General features: G+C 47.5%; 1 protein-coding gene across 1 annotated transcript in view; it reads right to left on the bottom strand.

Moving 5' to 3' along the window:
* Nucleotides 1-14,771, bottom strand: part of PDK3 (pyruvate dehydrogenase kinase 3) — a 72,004-nt gene extending 57,233 nt beyond the window's left edge. The window contains exon 1 of the mRNA XM_073565900.1: nt 14,445-14,771. Coding sequence (XP_073422001.1) covers nt 14,445-14,550 — 106 coding nt within the window. The 5' untranslated portion in view covers nt 14,551-14,771. The remainder of the gene's footprint in view (nt 1-14,444) is intronic.
* Nucleotides 14,772-15,013: the final 242 nt, after the last annotated feature.

Below are 15,013 nucleotides of genomic sequence, written 5' to 3'. Positions count from 1 at the left end.
CCACTTTGGGAATTTATAAAACAAGTGTAGTGATGCTTTTGGCCGACAGTGTCATGTGAGGGCTTTTTCTGTTGGACAAACAGATATTTATTGCCACCAATTTTCAGGTACATGACTTTTTTTTTTTATTGCTTTCTATTATGATTTTTGGGAGGCAGAAGGAACAAAAACGAGCAATTCAGGAATAGTTTTTTTGCTGCCGTTCAGTGTTGTAAAATTGATAAGGTAGCTTTATTCCTTGTATTGTATTTGGCAGGACAAGATGACATTTTCAGCTGTACCATTTTTATTCACATTTATCTTTTTTATTGCGTTTTATTCCACTTTTTGTTCGGCGGTGTGATGAAGCATCTTTTTTGCCTCTTTTTTTTTTATGGTGTTCACTGGGGGTTAACTATTGGGACAGATTTACAGGTCGGGTCATTCCGGACGCAGCCATACCAATCGTGTACTTTTTTTGTTTTCTTTTTACATAAAAATTATTTGTTTATGAGTACAATACTTTTTTTTTTTTTACCTTTCTATTATTTTTTTTTACTTAGTCCCTCTAAGGGGCTTTTACATTTTTGTCTCTGATCACTTATAAGGCATAGCAATGCACAAGCATTGCTATACTTTATAAACTGTCAGTGCTGGACTGTCAGACAAGTTTGACCATGCATTGACCATGGTGTAACAATCTTGCTAGCTCTGGTGACCAGGATGTCGTGATGATGACATCGGGTCACCATGGCAACGATCGGGTCCCTGCAATGACGTAAGAGTGGCACCGATCAAAGACCAGAGGAGGTCCCCTCTCCGCTCCTGGCAGTGTCAGGTGTCAGCTGTCATATCAGCTGAACACTCGGCGGCGATATTGTGAGTACAGCTTCTGTGCGCGGGTGGGAGAGTGAGATGGGAATAAATAAAAAGAAAAAAAAAATTGCAAGGATGTATCCATGTGTCCAAGGTCTATAAGTACCTACCGACCTGGACATATTGATACGTCCAAGGTCGTGAAGGGGTTAAAGTATTGTGGAAGGAGAATATGAAAATTTGACTTTTTCCCATAAAAATATTATTTTAGCTCCAAATTTTGCATTTTCTTAAGAGTAATGGTAGAAAATGGACTGTGCAATTTCTCCCAAGTACTGTTTAGGTACACAGCAGGACTCGGAAAGGAAGGAGTGCCATTTGACTGGAATAGATAGCAGACACCAAGTCACATGTGCAAAACCCCTGATGTGCCTAAACCAGGGGTGGGGAACATCCGGCCCGCCATATCATTTGATCAGGCCCGCAGCCGCTCCAGAGCCGCAATCGGGTATCTTGTTGCAGGAGCCAGAGGAGCACTCTTGCTCTGCTTCCTATTCCTAGCCCCGCCCGCTGGATACCGCGCACTGATACGTGCACGCACTGACGGGGACTGAGCACACCCCGCTGGACCCCAGCGGCCCCCGCGCACTGATACTAATGAAGAGGACGAGTAACCGCGCGTCAGAGTGTGACCTGCGCGGAACTGGTCTGCGGCCTGCCTTCTTCATCACCCCGCTCACCGGTGCGGTGGTGACCATGTGCTGCTGTGTGTGCAGTGCGGGGCCTGGGAGCCATCCAGGAGTCACTGTGTTCAACACCAGGTCAGTATGTGCTGCCTAATGGGGACCTGTGCTGCCAATTGGGGAGATGTGCTGCCTAATGGGGACATTTGCCTGCCTATTGGGGACATTTGCCTGCCTAATGGGGACATTTGCCTGCCTAATGGGGACCTGTGCTGCCTATTTGGGACCTGTGCTGCCTAATGGGGACATGTGCTGCCTAATGGGGACATGTGCTGCCTAATGGGGACATTTGCCTGCCTATTGGGGACATTTGCCTGCCTATTGGGGACATGTGCCGCCTAATGGGGACCTATGCTGCCTAATGGGGACCTGTGCTGCTTAATGGGGACCTATGCTGCCTATTGGGGACATTTTCCTGCCTATTGGGGACCTGTGCTGCCTAATGGGGACATTTACCTGCCTATTGGGGACATTTTCCTGCCTAATGAGGACCTGTGCTGCCTAATGGGGACATTTACCTGCCTATTGGGGGCCTGTGCTGCCTAATGGGGACCTGTGCTGCCTAATGGGGGCATTTTCCTGCCTATTGGGGACAGTTATCTGCCTATTGGGGACCTGTGGACCTGTGCTGCCTATTGGGGACCTATACTGCCTAATGGGCACCTGTGCTGTCTAATGGGGACCTGTGCTGCCTAATGGTGACATGCCTGCCTATTGGGGACCTATGCTGCCTAATGTGGACATTTTCCTGCCTATTGGGGACCTATACTGCCTATTTGGGACCTATACTGCCTATTGGGCACCTGTGCGGTCTAATGGGGACCTGTGCTGCCTAATGGTGACAATTGTCTGCCTATTGGGGACCTATGCTGCTTAATGGGGACATTTGCCTGCCTATTGGGGACCTATGCTGCCTATTGGGGACAGTTTCCTGCCTATTGGGGACCTGTGCTGCCTAATGGGGACATTTACCTGCCTATTGGGGACATTTTCCTGCCTAATGGGGACCTGTGCTGCCTTATGGGGACATTTACCTGCCTATTGGGGACATTTTCCTGCCTATTGGGGACAGTTATCTGCCTATTGGGGACCTGTGCTGCCTATTGGGGACCTATACTACCTATTGCGCACCTGTGCTGTCTAATGGGGACCTGTGCTGCCTAATGGGGACATGCCTGCCTATTTAGGACCTATGCTGCCTAATGGGGACCTATACTGCCTATTGGGCACCTGTGCGGTCTAATGGGGACCTGTGCTGCCTAATAGTGACATTTGTCTGCCTATTGGGGACCTATGCTGCCTAATGGGAACCTGTGCTGCCTAATGGGGACATTTACCTGCCTATTGGGGACAGTTACCTGCCTATTGGGGGACCTGTGCTGCCTAATAGTGACATTTGCCTGCCTATTGGGGACCTCAGAGATTTAGTTTTCGTCACCTCAGCTGAATGATTTATGGCTGCTGGACAGCCTGAATACATGTGAGGAATGCCTGCTTGTTAAGGAATCCCCACATGTTTTCAGGCTGACCAGCAGCTGCAAATCAAGCAAATGCGTCGACAGAAACTAAAACTCCAAGCACGCCAAAATACTCAGAGGATACCCGAGCATGCTCGGAAAAACCCGAGCAACGAGTATACTTGCTCATCATTATTAATAATTTTATGTGGCCCCCGAACGCTATTATAAAATTCCAAATGGCCCTCGGCAGAAAAAAGGTTCCCCATCCCTGACGTAAAAAATGGAAACCCCCCACAAGTGACCCCATTTTAGAAAGTACACCCCTCAAAAAACTTATATAGGAATGGAGTGAGCACCTTGAACCCACAAGTGCTTCACAGAATTTTAGAATTTGAGCTGTAAAAGTGAAAATACATTTTTCCAGTAAAACGGTTGCTCTAGTCCCAAATTTTTTCTTTTCACAAGGGTAACAAGAGAAAATGGCCCAAAAATATGTTGTGCAATTTTTCATGTGATGGAAAACTATTGCTTGGGCACACAGCGGGGCTTGGAATGGAAGAACCGCCAATTGAATTCTGGAGCACAATTTTGGCTGAAATAGATTGTGGATGCAATATCAGATTTGACAAGTTTTCAATTTTCAAAAGTGAGTATAGGAGAAAATGGACCATTCTATTTGTTACGTAATTTCTTCCGAGTATGCCAATACCCCATATGTGGTCAAAAACTGCTTTTGAGCCACAGTGCAAATCTCAGAAGGGAAGGAGTGGCATATTGGAGTTCAGATTCTGCTGGACTGGTTTAAGGCTGCCATGTCCAATTGGCAGAGCACCTGAGGTGCCAGAATAGTGGAACCCCCACATAAGTGACCCCATTTTACAAACTACACTTCTAAATGAATTCATCTAGGGGTGTAGTGAGCATGTTGACACCACAAGTGTCTCACAGAATTTTATACCATTGAACGGCGAAAAATAATTCCATTTTTACCATTAAAATGTTGCTTTAGCACAAAATTTTTAATTTACCCTACATGTTATCAGGAAACACCTTTCAGGCACAGTGCACACTCAGAAGGGAAGGAGCGCCATATTACTGTGCAGATTTTACTGTTATGGTTTGTGGGTGCCATGACCCACTGTGAGAGCCCCTGAATTGCCAGAACCCCCCCCATAAGTGACTCCAATTTACAAACAGACCTCTCAATGAATTATTTTATGTTTGCAGTGATCATATTAACTCCACGGGTGTGTCACAGAATTTTATATCGTTGGGCAGTGAAGAAAAATAATGACATTTTACCACAAAAATGTTGTTTAAGCCCCAGATTTTACATTTTCACATGGGAAAATGTGTAAAAATGGCACCAAAATTTGTCACACAATTTCTGCTGAATGTGACAATACCCCATATGTAGCTGGACAGTACATTATACCAGGCAGTGCTGCACTTTCAGAAGCTTCCAAGACCATGCCCCTGGCATGGTCCAAGCAGGCCATCGTCGATTGAAGAAGTCAGCTTGACAACAATCGGGCCCTCGCGATGACGTCGAACAGATGGGAGAGGGAGCCCCTTCCCTCTTCTGGCGTCTCAAATGTTGTGATTGATCGATGCATTTAGGGGGTTAAACAGCCAGGGACGGTGCGGGCAAAGCTCCTGGCTGTGACAACTGGGGCTTGGCTATCATGTAAGCCGCAATGGTGTGGGAACATGTCCTGTGCCATGCACAATCGCCATGGTTATATGCGAAAGGTCGGGAACACCTAGCCGACCATGATCTACAGGCATTAGTCATCAGCGAATGTGCTCAGATAACATGTGATCCTGGTATCTTGGGCGTGCTCGGATAATACGTTTGAGTCCCTGCAGATGTAAGTTTTGAGGCTGTTAGACAGGGGCCAACAACCGCAGGGACTTGACCATATTAGTCGAGCACGCCGAAGATACCCGGCTAACATCCAAGCACATTCGCTCATCATTAATAAGTGCGTCATAGGTTGTGAAGGGGTTAAGGATGACCTTCTACTAATTTTTTCATGTTGAAATGAACACAATGTAATACGTCTTTTTTTTAATTTATTTTGGCTGCGGGCATGTACTTCTCCCAGTATAATGCTGAACCATCATAAGCAGGCAACAATACACAGCAGAAGAAGATCAAACCCCCATAACATCTTAAAGCAGGTTTTCCAGTGTATGAGATGTAATGATACAGCCCTAATATCCTGGTCTAACCTCCTGCATAATTAGAAAGTGCTGGGAGTAGAGCCCATGTGACTAGCATCTTTAAGATGAGGTCATATATGAGCAGGCTGTCATTATATGTCTCACACACCAGTGGCCTGCTCTGCTCTCTCTGTACAGCTATTACAAGTTGCTGTGAACACAAAACACACAAGTGTGACAAACAAAAAAAATAAAAAAAAGGATCCACAAGGTCGTATGAATAAAAATAAGTAGCTTTATTTCACATGGTTAAAAAAGGGTTGTCCAGACAATTAAACCGTGCCCATTCTACGGCGCGTTTCTGGCCGAAGTCGTTAGTCAGAGAATGTGGCATTATACCAGCGGAAGTACTATATAAAGGGTTGACCTTATGTGACATCACAACATACATTAGCATTTAATACATATTCATGAAAAAAACAAGTGAAAAATAACAGAATATATACAGGACTACATATTTACAAAGACACATGGAAGCTATGAGGAAAGAAGACAAGGGAAAGAGCATGTAAGTGACAATGGGGAATGCAGATGAGTGAAATTCTCAAAAGTACCGTTTATTTCTAGGGCCGAGGTCACACTTGTGAGTGCAATGCGAGAAACTCATGCTAGTCTCTCGCCTCAATACCTGGCACTGTCGCCGTTGGTTCGGACAGGAGCGTTCAGCTGCATAGAAAGACATGCAGCCGCATGCTCCGGTCCCGAGTGCCAGCGGCAGTGCCGGGTATTGAGGAGAGAGACTTGCACGAGTTTCTCGCATTGCACTCGCAAGTGTGACCCCGGCCTAGATCAGGATGACACAGCGTGCAATTTTCCCACCAGCCATAATAAGGCAAGGCATATATCTGGCAAATGCAGCCTTCGGAGAAATATAAAAAAGGCTGTGTTAACAAGGAGCAATGCTACATTTACCACACATCACGAAACAATCACTGACCTCAGGGAGACCAGTCAAAGAAAACACTGCGGCAGCCGACAAAAGCGCTCAATCAGTGAAATCCTAGGTGCATTGTTCCCTGGGAAATACGAATATGCAAATAAAGTCCGTGGAGCCTCATTTAAGAGTCTCAACACGGGACTAGCCAAATCTTCCTCCAGGGAAGGACCCAGCCAAGGAGTAGCTCCTTTCGGAAACCACCATTACCACCATATTAAGTGGCCCTTTAAGTCAATATCCAGCACTTTACGAGTTTACAGATATGACAAGGGAAATACCAAGGCCAGGTATCCATCCACAGACAGCTGTATAGGGGTGTTGCCCTTCATCAGTGTGGAGTAGGATTCTGGCTAGGTGGGAGCAATGCCTAGTAGACCAACATCACGAAACAATCACTGACCTCAGGTAGACTAGTCAAAAAAAACACTGCGGCAGCCGGCAAAATCGCTCAATCAGTGAAATCCTAGGTGTCCCGTGTTTGAGACTCTTAAATGAGGCTCCATGGACTTTATTTGCATATTCGTATTTCCCAGGGAGCAATGCACCTAGGATTTCACCGATTGAGCGCTTTTGCCGGCTGCCGCAGTGTTTCTTTGACTGGTCTCCCTGAGGTCAGTGATTGTTTCGTGATGTTGGTCTACTAGGCATTGTTCCCACCTAGCCAGAATCCTACTCCACACTGATGAGGGGCAACACCCCGAAACAGCTGTCTGTGGATGGATACCTGGCCTTGGTATTTCCCTTGTCATATCTGTAAATGCGTAAAGAGCTGGATATTGACTTAAAGGTCCATTTAATATGGTGGTAATGGTGGTTTCCGAAAGGAGCCACTCCTTGGCTTGGTCCTTCACTGGAGGAAGATCTGGCTAGTCCCGTGTTTGAGACTCTTAAATGAGGCTCCACGGACTTTATTTGCACATTTACCACACAGTGAGGGTTTTCCCAATTTTTCTTTTTTTTACCCAAGTGTGATAGTGACACCTTTGAACTCTCACCAACAGACAATAGTCAGTGTTAATGGAGGTGAAGTACAATAGAGGGGACAATGCTTGAAAGAAGGAGGGCTGATTTAAGGGCTTGTAGTGTGACATAGCTAAACTTAGCTGTGCTTCCCCTCTCCCCACTCTGGGGCCTTATTTGAAGGGTGTTAGTGTCACAACCCTGTCAGCTCCAGCAACTTGCCACAGCTGAACCGGGTAACTCACCCACCGCTAGGGAGCGTGAGGTCTGGCGCAGCGTAGGAGCTCAAGCAGACGAGCCCTGAGAGCCGCGATGAGCCGGGATGCTGAGGTCTCGTCTAGTAGCAGGGCCTACGGTCATGTGACCGAGCGTCACAGGAGGGGGAGGGGTTACCGCGGAGTCCTGTGTGGATACAGCTATCCCAGGGATATGCAGCAGTGGCTCGGGAGGGCAAGCTCAGGTCGGACAAAGCAGATGGTCATACACGGGTAGAGCGGCGCAGTACAGAAGGGGCAGGCAGAGGGTTGTCAGGACGTAGCCAAGGGGTCATACACAGAGATGGCAGCGCAGTACAGACGGGGCAGACAGAGGGTTGTCAGGACGTAGCCAAGTGGCCATACACAGAGATGGCAGCGCAGTACAAATGGGGCAGACAGAGGGTTGTCAGGACGTAGCCAAGGGGTCATACACAGAGATGGCAGCGCAGTACAGATGGGGCAGACAGAACTCTTAAATGGGGACAGAACCAGATCAGAACCAAACATAACGTAAAACAGGCACAAAGCACAGGCACAACAAGGTCACACACACTCGGCCAAGGGTCAAAGTATAAGCAACGAGGAATGACCCCACAATGAGGCTATATAAAGCCTCCCAGAATCCCAGAGTGAGGCCATCCAGATTAACCCCAGAATTACCCAATCCTGTAAACTCAGTAAACCACGACATTTAGTCATCTGTGCTCTACTCCCACCACTTTCTAATAATGCAAGAGATCACAGCTGTATGATTCCATCTCACACACCGAGAAGCCTTCTCCAAGACATGCTCTTTTTCCAGTGTCTTGCTGCCTACTTATGACTGGGCAACATCATAGAATGAGAAGTGCACATCCCCAGTGAAAACCATCTGATCACTTATGTTAAATCCAAGTGCGTGTTAAAGGGGTTTTCTAGTCCAAACCTATAAGTTTGCAGTCACTCTGGATGACTGCAGACTCATGAATCTAGCCAGCGCACACGCTATGTGCCAGAGTCGAGACTGAAGGGTATGTACAGCATGAGTTATGCATACTCCCGGCCAGTTGGTGTAGGCGCACTCTCCATACATTTGTATTGAGTGAGACTGCGCCCTATCTAGTGTGTTGTGACACGGCCGACTAGGGGATGCAGCCTCACTTGATACAAGAATATGCGTAACTCATACATACCCTCCGGTCCCGACACAGAGACCAGCAAATCCCTGCAGCGCACAGTGCATGCGTTGGGGGAGATTCACAAGTCTGCAGTCATACAGAGTGACTGCAGACTTAATGGTTTACACCGGAAAATCCTTTTAACTCATCAGGTGCCAAATATTTTGCTTACTAATATCTCTGCAACGGAGAGGTGAAATAAAAAAAAAAAATTTATTCCGTAAAATAACATTAAAAAAATATTATTTTTTTTTTCGAAGATTCATTTTCATACAGCAGAAAGGAACATGCTCTCACATCGTCAACTTCAATATCTGTGCTGTGCTGTAACCATTACCATCCAAAAGCAGTCTCCTTTAGTTGTGAAAGCCTCTATAATGTCATATAGTGAGTTTCTGTATTATTTTTCCTTTTTTTAGCCCATGGCAGCCTTATAATGCTGGATTGAGTGGATAAAGATGTTCAGGTTATTAGTACTTCGAAAAACAGCAGTGTAAAATGGTAAAACTTAGTAAACTTTTCCTCTAATTCTAGAGTGATTAAATTAAAATTTGCTCAGACCTAAAATATTCTGCTACTTCAGCAAAGCCTCATAAATTATAATACTGTCTAGCTCACGATTTTATGAGCGATGGTACAGTCATGCTGTATCTTTGGAAGGTGAAGAAAAGAGGAAGAGCGCTTGCTGAGTCATCCTGAGGAGTCAAAAATACTCCATAAAATCTGAACTTCGTAAGATGTGCATCGTGCTGAGAACACAGTAAACGTGTGGTAACGACATCTGGGGCAACACGAGCTTCATCGAAGGAGTCTGATCAGTCCCACAAGCAGAATGTGGAAGGAACATCGCAGGAGGACGTGACTAACCCAATGACCTTGGAGTAACCAAGGGCGAGAAGATGGTGGTCTAAGACGTCTATGACGATCATGCAGTCCTGACTGACTAGTTCCTTTGTGATTCCTATGGACAGGTCATTTTCTGGCTGCCCAGTTTACGGTGCTGAGGCAACTGAACAGACTAATTAGATATCCTAACACTAGAGAAGCCTCACAAATGGTCAGGAGGTGATTGGGGTAGCATGATCCCGAGTGCGGGCTTTCAGATGCTGTGAATATCAGAAAATTTGGAGGCCGGTCTTGTAAATATGGTTTTCTAGATATTGCCGGCAGAGCCTCACTTTATCAACACTGTCTGGATGACGATAGTAAAGTGCGAGGCCTCCTGCCCTTGATATTAATATGGCTCCAGCTGGTATGGAACCATAGTAGGACTCAGATGCATTGGAGGTATACCGTGGAATACATGCCACATCTTATGTCCAATGCAACGCCGAGTTCTCCACTAGCAGCTATCGGTACAAGGGGAGAATATTTCAGTGCCCGCCAGATACTGTACGTAGAGGGCACACACCTCCACTCCACCGATACTGTACGTAGGGGGCACACACCTCCACTCCACAGATACTCTACGTAGAGGGCACACACCTCCACTCCACAGATACTCTACGTAGAGGGCACACACCTCCACTCCACAGATACTCTACGTAGAGGGCACACACCTCCACTCCACAGATACTCTACGTAGAGGGCACACACCTCCACTCCACAGATACTCTACGTAGAGGGCACACACCTCCACTCCACAGATACTCTACGTAGAGGGCACACACCTCCACTCCACAGATACTCTACGTAGAGGGCACACACCTCCACTCCACAGATACTCTACGTAGAGGGCACACACCTCCACTCCACAGATACTCTACGTAGAGGGCACACACCTCCACTCCACAGATACTCTACGTAGAGGGCACACACCTCCACTCCACAGATACTCTACGTAGAGGGCACACACCTCCACTCCACAGATACTCTACGTAGAGGGCACACACCTCCACTCCACAGATACTCTACGTAGAGGGCACACACCTCCACTCCACAGATACTCTACGTAGAGGGCACACACCTCCACTCCACAGATACTCTACGTAGAGGGCACACACCTCCACTCCACAGATACTCTACGTAGAGGGCACACACCTCCACTCCACAGATACTCTACGTAGAGGGCACACACCTCCACTCCACAGATACTCTACGTAGAGGGCACACACCTCCACTCCACAGATACTCTACGTAGAGGGCACACACCTCCACTACACAGACTTTGTGGTTTTGATCTAATTTTGTTTGAACTTTTTGTAGGACTTTCAAACTGTGTACACAATGGTGGTGGTGGTGGGGGGTGAAGATATAGTAAAAACTTCTATCTGTGTTGCTTATTACAACCAATCACAGAACAGCTTTCATTTTACCCGAACTGTTTAAAAAATGGAAGCTGAGATTAGCTGCTATAAGCTTTGATAGAATCATAGAATGTTAGAGTTGGAAGGGACCTCCAGGGTCATCGTGTCCAACTCCCTGCTCAATGCAGGAGTCACTAAACCATCTCAGACAGATGTCTATCCAACCTCTGTTTGAAGACTTCCATTAAAGGAGAACTCACCCCCTCTCATGGCAGCCTATTCCACTCATTGATCACCCTCACTGTCAAAAAGTTTTTTCTAATATCTAATCTGTATCTTCTCCTTTTCAGTTTCATTCTATTGCTTCTCGCATTTCTATGCACACATGAGAATAATGATGATCCCTCTACACTGTGACATCCCTGCAGATATCTGTAGACAACTATTAAGTCTCCTCATCTAGCAATGAGAGAAGGCCCAATTGTTGTGGAGCCATCACATCCCTACAGCGTCATGTGACTGCATTATGCGCTAGCAAATGCTGATCCAGAACACGTTGTAGATGGATAATTTGAGGAATTACGTCTTGTGAGCTCAGCAACCCTAATGAACAGGTAGTTACTACTTGTGGCAGGGATACCATGCTTCAATAACAGAGCAATTATTTCTTTATATAGTTAAATGGAATCTGTCAACAAGTTATTTCCACCTACTCCTAGAGCAGCGTAATGTATAGACAGAGACCTTAATTCTAGTGATGTGTCACTTATTGGGCTGCTAACTGTAGCATTTTATCAGAAGGAGATTATCACTAGAGGGCTAGCAAGTCTGCTGCCATGCAGTACAACCCTGCCCACACCATTGATTGGCAGCTTTCTGCCTTCGGACAGATTGAACAGGAAGCGGAAATCCGGGCTGCTGCCGATATCGGACTTCCTCTTCCTGCTCAATTCGAAAGGAGGCGGGGACAGTGACGCCAGCGCTGATTGGGTGACGGAGTCACAACAACAGCACAGTGGCCCCGGTAGATGGAGTGCCGCCACACTGGGAACGGCGCCAACACAGGAGGCGAGGGGCCAAGCGAGGGGTAGTGGACAACTTCTTTAACTACATTAGTATAAAAGGAGAAAAAAAACAAGCTGAGAAGCTTCAAGCATTACAGGTAAGATTTTAAGGGCCATTAACCCATTTCTTGCTTTTCACCATACAAAATGTTATTCATGCTATCTCTAAATTGCTAAGAGTGTAGATGAGGCTTATCGGGAACCTTTCTCTCTATAACTGATGAAGACCTCATATCTGGGCAGGTCATGACTCCTATGGATGACCCTTCATGTAACTCTCTGGAGTGGGTCTCATTACTAGGTTATGAAGCATATAAGAAAGCTTGTGTTAATTATTTTCACGGATTCAGTCAAGTGTGAAGGATTTACGGAGGGATGGCAGAGATTCCAGGATTTGTCACATCGGCCTCCGCAGGAACATCTCAAAGGTTAAAAAATGAATATATAAAATTGCGTGTTCCAATATTTCGTGGCCTTTTTTTGTGTGACCCGCGCCTTGTTTGAAATCCGCAACAAGAATTCCCCTTGCAGTCGGTATACGCTTTACAGTTGAATGATATATGGGAAAAAAGTAAAACACAGAAGCTTTATGTAAGACATGACATTCTGATTAAAATAATCCCCCCTCCCCCCCCCCCAAAAAAAAAAAAAAAAAAAAAAAACCTGCTGAGTCAAAAATGCAGTTAAAACCCACTAACAACCCCGCAGGCGACAGAGTTTACAGAATAGACGCAGAAAATCTGCAACATAACCAAATTCTCCGTGGGAACGCGGCCTTAAAATATATACGGTGTTTATTTTTTTTGGGGGGGGGCTTTGTGCAGTTTTTGATTAGCCGATCTTAGACCTTAAATGGAATCTGTCACCCTTTTTTTGGCCTATTAGCTGCCGGCATAGACATCGGGGGCTTATTCACAGCATTCTGTAATGCTGTAGATAAGACCCCGATGTAACCCGAAAGAGAAGAGAAACACGTTATATTATACTCACCGAGGTGGGCGGTCCGGTCCGGCGCCTCCCTTCTTCATGCGATGACGCCCTCTTATCCCGTCCTGAAATGGCTCTGGCGCAGGCGCATTGCTCTGCCCTGTTGAGGGCAGAGTCCTGCAGTGCGCAGGTGTCAAGAGAGGTCTGGCGCCTGTGCACTGCAGAATTCTGCTCTGCCCTCAACAGGGCGGAGCAATGCGCCTGCGCCAGAGCCATTTCAGGACGGGATAAGAGGGCGTCATCGCATGAAGAAGGGAGGCGACGGACCGCAACACCCAACGGACCGGACCGCCCACCTCGGTGAGTATAATATAACGTGTTTTTCTTCTCTTTCAGGTTACATCGGAGGCTTATCTACAGCATTACAGAATGCTGTAAATAAGCCCCGATGTCTATGCCGGCAGCTAATAGGCCAAAAAAAGGGTGACAGATTGCCTTTAAAGGGAACCCGTCACCCCCTCCAGGCGATTTTAAGTAAAAGAGCCACCTTGTGCAGCACTAATGCTGCATTCTGTCAAGGTGGCTCTTTTATTTAGGGTACCTTCCAACGCAGAAATAAGCGTTTTTAAAATTGGTCAGACATACCTGATATTTGACAGGGGGGCAGGTCTTTCCCCCTATGACCGAGACGCCTCATATCCGTCACTCATGTCTTCTTGCGTTGCTTGCTCCGCTTCTTCATTTTTCTTTTCAAATCCTGGTGCCTGCGCTGTAGTCTGTATTCTGGGGCATGCGCAGTGACCGCTGCCTGTCCTCTCATGACTTCCTGGCCTTCCTATTGCGCCTGCGTAGACGCACGGCCAGAGATCCCGCCCCGCAGTCGCTTATGATTTATTCACACTGCGGGGCTGGGAATCTCGGGCATGCGCAGTAGTTATCTGCGGCTCTCATGCCAAAGATTACCAGCCCCACAGTGTGAATAATTCATAAGCGACTGCGGGGCGGGATCTCTGGCCGTGCGTCTACGCAGGCGCGATAGGAAGGCCAGGAAGTCATGAGAGGACAGGCAGCGGTCACTGCGCATGCCCCAGAATACGTACTACAGCGCAGGTGCCAGGATTTGAAAAGAAAAATGAAGAGACGGAGCAAACAACGCAAGAAGACATGAGTGACGGATGTGAGGCGTCTCGGTCAGAGGGGGAAAGACCTGCCCCCCTGTCAAATATCAGGTATGTCTGACCAATTTTAAAAAAGATTATTTCTGCGGTGGAAGGGACGCTAAGTAACAGAGCCACCTTGACAGAATGCAGCACTAGTGCTGCACAAGGTGGCTCTTTTACTTAAAAACGCCTGGGGGGGTGACAGGTGCCCTTTAATAATAAAAGTAAAGTCAGCTGGGTTGTCCAAGTGCAGGAATAGGCAGACTGATGAGACCGGACCACCGATGGGACCACACACAGTAACATAGCGACGCCTGACCCCAATACTCAGCACCCTGGGACCTGCGTATAACACCACTGCCAACATCTAGAGGAGCAGTCACTGCATCTTATGGGGTGGAAATGGGAGATATGCACCTGGTTGCTAGGGGCAACCCCACCTTACCTGCACTGATGGATTTGGGATGTGATCGTCATGACGTCATCACACCTGACATCATACATCTACTCACCAAAATCCAGGAACTGCTTGATGGAGAGCGGGGAGGGGGAGAACTTGGAGTAGTACTCTATCTGATTGGGGATGGTGCTCTTCAGCAGGTTCACACACAGCCTCATGTTGCGGCTCCCGAGGTGCAGACCGCAGCAGTGGTGACGGCGCCGCCAGCTGTCACATAGTCACCAGCGCTGATGCTGACTGCGCTCCCCTGCACAACGCCGGCCACTGATAACAAGCCCAAGGCCAGCGATCACTGGAGCCCGCCCACCCCAGCGGCAGAGGCCTCGGACACGCCCCCATGGCCGCGCGTGCCCGCACACGGCACGTTCTGGTGGCATCCCTGCATCAGGAGACAAAGCGCGGCCACGGCCGGCAGGAAAGGGGCGTGTCGCCGAGTCAGTCCCCGCCCCTCCAATGCTTCTTGGTTCCTGATTGGTAAAGAGGTGTGAAAGCTGTTTTTCTCATTCAGGAAGGTTGTGCAGGTAACCAGTGGGCGGGGCGCTCTGACGTCACCCGGGAGCTGGAGCACTAGTGCGTGCGTTGTGAGCGATGTCCTGGGGAGGGAGGGAGCTGCCGGCTGAT

This window comes from Dendrobates tinctorius, unplaced genomic scaffold, assembly GCF_039654945.1.
Source record: "Dendrobates tinctorius isolate UK_male_01 unplaced genomic scaffold, ASM3965494v1 ptg000016l, whole genome shotgun sequence".
NCBI lineage: Eukaryota > Metazoa > Chordata > Amphibia > Anura > Dendrobatidae > Dendrobates > Dendrobates tinctorius.
Note: the sequence above shows the minus strand (reverse complement) of the source record. Positions and strands in the feature narration are given on the sequence as shown.